The following is an 8,823-nucleotide window of genomic DNA, read 5'->3' on the forward strand; positions in this document are numbered from 1 at the left end:
AATTTATAACATTGAAAATGAAAAAAAAATCTGTCCGTGCTGAAAATTCGTTCAAAATTTGTGTGTTTCTGGAAAAAAATGGATGCATAACACTTTAAATTAAAAGTTTGTTTAAAGACTCAAAAGTTTGTTTTTAAATACAAACAATTTAGTTATAAAAACAACTGCATCAGGGTGTTAAGATCAATTTAGTAATTGATAACAATTATTCAGCCTGTACATAAGTTTTCAAATAGATTCTCAGAATTAAATTTCATTCATTCTTAATGCTGATTCAATGCTGATTAAAGTTTGAAAGATGCCAAACATTAATTTGTAATTCTCAGTTCTCAGTTTTCAATTTTGTATTTGAATTTCATGCATCTATTCACTTATTAACCCGAAATTTATAGTGTGAGGTTAAATTTTTTTTCTCTGTACATATCTTGGCCGTGCCAACCCGAGCATTGGGTTTTTAAATTTTTAACTCAAAACCCGTTTGTATCCAGGCACATCCAGTCAAAATCTAACTACTTTCCAGAAAAGGTGAGAGAAAAGCTTAAAAATAAATACACGAAAAATGATTTTTATCAAAGCACATCTCAAATCTAATCTTACAATTCCAAATAATTTATTTATTTTGCTAAAAGAAGTTGAAAATTTGGAATTCCGTAAAAATTTTGAATAATTTTGAAAAAAAAAAACTATGGGCAACGGGACTTGACCGGGCATCTCTCAATGTTTTCTTTGAAAATCCGGACAAGCCCGGTTTAAATCGAGTAATCTCGAACGCTAATGAAGTATCTTTATTCATAAACATTAAAAATTATCGTTTTCAGTTAAACAAATAGGATAGGACTAAAATGGTTTTTTCAAATATTTTTATTATGTTACGTGTAAAAGTTGTAAATATTTTTTTTCTAATGATTGATTAATTCAGATACGATTTTGAAAATTTCAACTGATCAATTTTCAGAGAGGGTAAATTAGATATTGACTTTGATTTTCCTGTTATTTGCAGCTCAACTTTTGAATTTGATTGATTTAAAAATATACACACGTTTTGGAAATGAAAAATTTGATTTTAGTTTTTGATGTTTTGAAACAGAATTAATTTACGATTAATGTACATTAAATCTGGATCTCTATGCTGTTGCCTCAAAAATAGTGGAAAGCAAGAAATTGTTTAATAAGGCTTAAAAATGCTTTTTGCCATTTCGTTCTATCCGCTTTTTTCTCCAGTGGATGCAATTTCAAAATTGTCTGCTGAACCTATGAGAATCCGTGTGCCAAGGTCACAATTATCGGTTTTGAAAGCTATAATAAATAGTTATTACAAAATATGTATAATATTTGCGCAGTGAGCTGAACTGCCGCAGCTTTATATTCAAAGAGCCGCTAAACTAAACTTGCCAGATTGCCCGGTTTTATCCGGGTTTGCCCGGATATTTGATGCAAAATTTCGAGAAAGTCCGATCCGGCCCGGTTGCCCGGATATCGTAAAAAAAAGTCCGGATATTGCCCGGATTTTTTCACAATTTTCACAAAGAAACAAAAAAAAATCAAAGTTTTTGATTAAGTTTCAGCAAAATCGATTAACGGTATGGAAATTTTCAACGGTTGTTTCAAATAATTTCGCTGATTTACTTTTATAAACCTTTAAATATTTAAGTGTTCCAAAAAGTTTTTGGAAGTCTGCAATTACATTAATAAAATATTAATTTCATTTTTTTTGCATTTTTCTTTGCTTTTATATATCTTAACACCTAAATTTTGCCCGGTTTTGGCCCGGTTTTTGGATTTGAAAAATTGAAATCCATGCCCGGATTTTGCCAAGTTTTTTTGGAAAATGCCCGGAATTGCTAGGCCTGGATGGGAGTGGAAAAAATTCTGGCAACTTTACGCTAAACCGAACTGAATCCTTTGAATTTTAATATGAATTTCTTCTAATGGATTGGTAGGATTTTTAACTTTTAATGATAATTGAAGTTTATTTAATTGTTTAGAACAAATTTCCCAGTCTAATGATATAGCATTGCCGATTTTTTCATATTTTGGTTCGAGCAGAGGGACCTAACTGCAAACATATCGTTATTAAAGTCCAATGTGCTACCTGGAAGGACTACCTCATAGAACTACCTCATAGGGGGGTTTTGGAGACAAAATTTTTCCTTGAACATTTTTGCTTGAAAAATGCGTTTATGAAGAATAGTGAATGTTCTTACCGGGTTCGTCGACTGGATTCTTATTAAACAAATTCGTTCCGATGACCACTGCCTGGGAACACAGCACGTTCTAAATTCCTCCACAGACTTTCTGCATGCAATCTCAATCCTCAACGAATTCAATCACGGCCAATATTGATGCATGCACTGAGGTCGTCGAGTGGTTCCCCTTTATGTGATATTCGATCACAACGATATTTGGTTATGCATGCAACCAACGACGGTGTTTAAACACAGGACCAAACTGTTTCACGGTATGTTTACTGATTACACTGGACCATAGTTAAACTTCACAAATTTTATTTAAACAGAACTTTTTACAAACAAAAATAGACCTTTATTAACACATTAAAAAATAATCAAGTTTTATTCTCTTAAGAACCGAAATGGACGCTAGTTCGGAGGGCACTGACCTGCCGGATTTATTTGAATAGGTTCATAGGTTGTTTTGTTGTTTTTTCTTATCTCTAGGTAGTAGCTATGAGCGAGAGAGTTTGTACCTATCTGCTTACTATAAAAAAGGGGTGTTCAAATCTACTATTTCAGTATAACAGATATGAGATGAGAGAAGATTAATCGCGAACATTACCGGCCTCCTTGAACTTGTTTCAATATAGAATTCCGGCTTAACTAACTTCGTACTTCTAACATTATAATTTAAGCTACATTAACATCTAATATTTTATCATTCGTATCAACTTCTTCAGACGGTAAGGGACACAGTCGATACACCGATCGTTTGTAAACTCCTGTAGCGGTTTTGATGGTTACCACTCTGACGACATTGTCCTGTCCTGGGTGCACTGCGATGATCCGGGCCAGGGGCCAGCAAAGTGGCGGAGTGTTGTCCTCTCGTAGCACGACGATGCTCCCGACACGAATAGAGCTCCGACGACACGATGCGCTGGACGTTTGAAGCTCGGTGAGGTACTCGCGACTCCATCGTTGCCAGTAGTGCTGGAACAGCTGTTGACGCTGCTGGTAGTGGGTTAGGCGGTTTGTGGGAACACTTCGAAAATCTTTGTCTGGCAGGTCGGTCATGGGGCATCCAATTAAAAAATGAGAGGGAGTAAGAGCGTCTACGTCTGACGGGTCATCGCTGAGGGGGGATAATGGTCGAGAATTAAGGGCAGAGGTAATTTGCACCAGTAGGGTATGGAAGTCTTCGTGCGACAGTTGGTGCAAGCCGATTGATTTTTTTAATGACGTTTTTACATTGCGCACTGCGGCCTCCCATAGTCCACCGAAGTTGGGAGCTCTGGGAGGAATGAAACGCCATTCAATGCTCTGCTGCGAAAGTTCATTGGCGATGGCTTCGTGACTTTGGCGCTGATGGAGGATGTCATAAAGTTTCCTAAGCTCGTGCTTAGCTCCAACGAAGTTTTTGGCGTTATCTGAATGAATTTCGGCTGGCACACCATGATATCCAACGAATCTTCTTAGAGCGGAGATAAAGCTGCTGGTGGTGAGGTCTCCAACGAGCTCGAGGTGGAGTGCCTTCGTGGAGAAGCAGATGAAAACAGCAATAAAACATTTCGGGGGCGACGCTCGTCTGTGTGGTGGTTTCAAATAGAACGGGCCGCAATAATCAACACCGGTAATGTGAAATGGTCTACTAGGGCGGACTCTGGTGGAGGGTAGCTGACCCATTGGCTGCTGGTACGGTTTGGGATTCACACGAAAACAGAAGTGGCATTTCCGTAGGACTTGTTTTACTGCTCTTTTTCCGTGTATAGGCCAAAATTCCTGACGCAAGGCAGAAAGAGTCAACTTATGACTACCGTGAATCGTCTTCTGGTGAAAATAGTCAATGGCCATGTTGGTGAATGGATGTGAGGGGGGAATTACAGCTGGATGCTTGACATCGTACTGCTCAAGGGAGTTGCGTAAACGACCACCTACGCGAATGACTCCTTCTTGATCCAAAAATGGGTTCAATAACTTTAGCGGCGAGTTGCTGGACACCTGATGATTTTTGCGTAGTTGCTTCATCTCCTCAGCGTAAATCTCCGATTGAGCTAACCTGGTCAACGCAATTTTAGCTTTACGGAATTCTTCTGCCGTCAGCAAAAGGGTGCTCTCTTGTTGGTTACGGTGTTTGAAGTAGTGGACAAATCTTAAACAAAATGCAACAATTCTGATCGAAGTTGTGAACGATGAACTCAGCAAAAAGAGGCGATGGGGTTCTGGTGCTGTAGTAACAGAACAAACCGTTTTCCGCATTTCTAGATCCTCGTCACCGATTGTAATTTCTTCCGTTGCCGTTGGCCAAACATCTTCTGCTTCCTGTAACCATTTTGGACCCACTCTCCACAATTCGCTTTCGAGAAAATCTCCAACCGGAAGTCCGCGAGAAACCAAATCGGCAGGATTTTCCTTGCCGGCGATGTGATGCCATCGATGTCCGTAGGTTCGAGTTTGAATGGATGAAACACGATTCGCCACAAAAGTATTCCAAGTGTTGGGCTGTGCCTTCAACCAGTGAAGCACAACCGTCGAGTCTGACCAAAAGTGAGCCTCGACACTGTCGAGAGATAGCGCTTTAACAACTCGAGAATAAAGATTCGCAGCTTCCTTAGCAGCACACAGTTCTAGCCTCGGCAAGGTTAAGCGCTTTAGAGGAGCAACACGTGATTTAGCCGAAAGTATTTCTACGCGTACCGCACCATGTGCGTCGGTAGAACGTACGTAAATACATGCGCCGTATGCGCGTTCTGACGCATCAGAAAAACAGTGGAGTTGAACGTCTGTATATCCGGAAGTAAATGCAAATCTGCTGATTCTTAATTCAGAAAGTTTGGGTATCTGATCATAATAAATCTTCCATTTTTGGTCGATGGTCTGGGGGACAGGCTCGTCCCATTTCGTCTGCAGTAGAGCCAATTCTTGCATAATAATTTTAGCCGAAACAACTACTGGAGCAATAAGACCGAGAGGGTCAAATAGTTTTGCGATTGCCGAAAGAATATGCCTTCTAGTCCACGTAATGTGTTCAGAGGAAATATTGTGCAGAAAACGTAAATCATCAGCGTTAGGATCCCAAGTGATTCCTAATGTTTTTACTTCTTCTCCGGGACTGAAATCAAATGTGATCGTCAGATTGGTTCCTAGTTGGTCTTCGGGTAGATCAGCTAAAACTTCGGGTCGATTTGAACAGATTTTTCTAAGGGAAAATCCACCTTCTTTCATTGCTGCAACCAGTTCGTCTCGAAGTAGAATTGCCTCATCAATTGTAGTGGCTCCAGAGATACAATCATCCACGTAAAAATCGCTTACTAGAGCTTTCGAGGCTCTCGTGTAGCGGGATCCTACATCTGCGGCCAGCTGAGTTAGACATCTTGTTGCTAGGAATGACGATGGTGTTAACCCGTAGGTCACGGTTAGTAATTCGTAAACGTCGATGGGTTCAGTTTCTGAAAATCTCCAGAAGATTCGTTGCAGCGGAGTATCATCACTGTGAAGAATCACCTGCCTGTACATCTTCTCCACATCTCCTACTAGCGCGATTTCATGTTTCCGAAATCGGAGTAAGAGGCTGAGAAGATCCTCCTGAATAATTGGGCCCTTCATCAGGCAATCATTAAGTGAATATCCGCTATCCGTGCGCGCAGAGCCATCAAAAACTACACGCACCTTTGTTGTCGTGCTGGATTCCTTGACGACCGGGTGGTGGGGTAAGTAATAAACTTTCCGTTTATTATTTCCACTGCTTATAGTCGCCAATTCATCTTCCGGAACCTTGCGCATGTGTTTCAGCTCTAAATACTCCTTCATAAATTCATGATATTGTCGTTTCAATTCCAAATCATGTGCCAAACGCCTTTCTAATTTACGGAATCTTTCCAAAGCCGAAACTTCAGACCTTCCAAGCATACGTTCAAAATTCAAGTGTTTGGGCAATCGTACAATATATCTTCCGGATGGATCTCGAGAATGGTGTTTTACGAAATTTTCTTCGGTATTTATTTCCTCCAAAGTCCACACGGGTTTCTCATCGTTACTTTCCACTATCCAGAATCGTTCGAGCTGACGTTCTAAGCCATCGGAAGCCACAGCCACGTTGCAAGCGATTGGTGTTTCGGATGGAACCATTGCTTTTCCAGAGACCACCCACCCGAACACTGTATCCACCAAGAAAGGCAACCCAGGACCCAGAGAAACTCGCTTCAACTCATTCTGGTATAAAAGGTCATAAAAGTTCTCTGCGCCAACCAACAAATCGATTCGATGACTAACGTTAAACTCCGGATCTGCAAGATTGTATCTCTCTGGTATTTTCCAATGTTCAACTGGTACCGTACGTGAAGGTAAATTTGTAGTCACCCGCTGCAAAACCAAGAAATCCATGCCAATCGAAAAATCTTTTACCCGAGAACCAATCGTTGCTCTAACCGAATGTCGCGCCCTTGTTTCAGCTTGCCCAACTCCACAAATCGGAACATTTATCGCCCTTCGTTTCAATTTTAAAATTTGACATAACCTTTCACTAATAATGTTCGCTTGAGAGCCGTTATCCAATAGGGCTCTAACCATGTGCTTGGCTCCGTTGTAATCCTTCACCGTTAGCATAACCGTTGACAAAAATACACAAGAAGAGCCTGCTTTTACCCCAGCGCTGAATGAACCAACCTGTTCTTCCGCTTCAACTGGATTCTCCACGTTTGTCTGATCATTCTCAAGGGAGTGACTGGAACAAGGAGCCATTGCACTGTTCACCGTAGACCTTTCCTCGACATTTGCAAAACCAGGGTGAATGAAAGAGTGGTGCTTTTGATTGCAAGTTCTGCACCGAAACTTTGAATTACAATTCCGTGCCCAATGTCCACTTTTGAGGCAGCTACTACAGAGCCGCTTGGTGTTAATGAAATCCAGCTTCTCCTTCAACGACATTTTGATGAATCTTTCGCATTGCGACATGTAATGCGATTGTCCACAGCAAACGCAATTCAACTGTTGCTTAGCATCTTCCGCACCAACATGGACTCCAACTGGATTCCGCTTAAAATTCGACCGCTGCTGAACTGAAGAGAAATCAGAAGAGTTGGATGATACTGCTTCTAGCACACGTGTTCTTCTCTCTAGAAAATTAACCAAATCTTTAAACGACGGGTTCTCCAACGGGGCAGAATGATCCTCCCATAATTGAAGCGTACTCACATCCAACTTGTTGCACATCCAGAAAACTATCATCGCCCCCCAGTCGTCGACCTTTTCGCCTAGCTGCTGCAGAATTTTTAACCTCTGCTCAAATTCATCAACCAAACCGTGAATAGCTGAAGCTGTTGGTTTGTCGATTCGCGGATATTCCATCAACGCCTGTAGATGACGCTTCTTCAGCAACTTCTCGTTCGAGTACCTTTTCGAAATCGTTTCCCATGCAATCAGATAGTTCTCGTTAGTGACGGTCAGAGATTCAATAAGTTTTGCCGCCTCACCCTTCAACGCCGATTTAAGGTAGTGAAATTTTTGAACCTCACTCAATTCATCCGCCTCATGAATGAGTGACTCAAAAGTGGCCTTGAAAGTCAACCAGTTCCGGTAATCTCCATCAAAACTCGGAATTGAAATCTGTGGCAGTCGCACCCCACTATGCATTCCCAAAGTCGTGTTATTCCGTGCCAAAGTGTGATCCGCATTCGACACAAGTCGAGGTGGGACTGGAAGATTTGCCAGAAGCGCCGCCCGAAATTCAAAATATTGATTCTCAAACCTCTCCGATGTTTCAAAACTGTCCCTAGCCAGATCGTTATTTTTGTCCAGGATTTGTATTTCGATTTGAAGGGCCAAAAATTCATTCCACATAGCATCCAATTTTTCCAATCGAGATTGTATTTGCCCGCCATGATTCAATGGATCGAAATTTACCAGAAAATGCCCCAACCTCGTCAAAGACGCAAACAAATACTCCCTCTTCCGCAAAAGCTCGTTCAGTTTTTCCCCAGGCATGTTCCACAACCACTACCAGCCCAAGCGTATGATGAAACCAGGGATGAGCCGAAAAAGAGATCAAAAGAGACCAGGAAGTACCTCTCAAGCTGAAATATTTATTTGGACAGGCACTCACCTGAGGCCTGTTCACAATAGGCCTTGTATTTCAAATAATATGTATACTCCTTCCGGCCTCCGTAGTAGGACACGACCTGGTTTGTCGACCTTCGATCCAAGCTTCGTACGCAACCAAACCACATGCAACAGCGACTCGACCTACTTACTGGAGCATGCAGTCTCAGTATCGTTTTCGTTCTTGAGTTGCTCACTCAAATCATTTGATCATTTGCACCGTTAATGCGTTCCTCCGATGGGCCACCAGTATACGCCTATACGCTCGCCGAATGTCGTTGAACCTTCGTTTGGTGTTGACTACGCACCAAGCCAAAGCACGCAATACGCCTCACCAACGTTGTTATTACCTCAGACAAATGAAAAGAGCACGAAAAAAAAATCTTTTGCAGCACCACCAGATGTTATAATTCGTTGGACAGGCACTCACCTGAGGCCTGTTACTACAAGGCCTTGTATTTTATTCCAAAATATCGATTTTTGTGACTTCCAATTCCAGCGCGTTAATTTGTAGCATGCAAAGAAATTGATGTGACTCGGGACCCCCAGAGATTTCACT

The 8,823-nt window shown here is 41.3% G+C and overlaps 1 protein-coding gene across 1 annotated transcript; it reads right to left on the bottom strand.

Moving 5' to 3' along the window:
• Window positions 1-2,861: 2,861 nt before the first annotated feature.
• On the bottom strand, window positions 2,862-8,150 carry LOC129738165 (uncharacterized). The gene has a single exon (XM_055729359.1). The coding sequence runs from the start codon at window positions 8,148-8,150 to the stop codon at window positions 2,862-2,864; it is 5,289 nt and encodes a 1,762-aa protein (XP_055585334.1).
• Between the last annotated feature and the right edge of the window lie 673 nt (window positions 8,151-8,823).

This window comes from Uranotaenia lowii, chromosome 1 (assembly GCF_029784155.1).
Source record: "Uranotaenia lowii strain MFRU-FL chromosome 1, ASM2978415v1, whole genome shotgun sequence".
In the NCBI taxonomy this organism is placed as follows: domain Eukaryota; kingdom Metazoa; phylum Arthropoda; class Insecta; order Diptera; family Culicidae; genus Uranotaenia; species Uranotaenia lowii.

Bases quoted from the DNA above. Each gene is read 5' to 3' on its own strand.
- LOC129738165 (XM_055729359.1), bottom strand. From the start codon at position 8,150: ATGCCTGGGGAAAAACTGAACGAGCTTTTGCGGAAGAGGGAGTATTTG.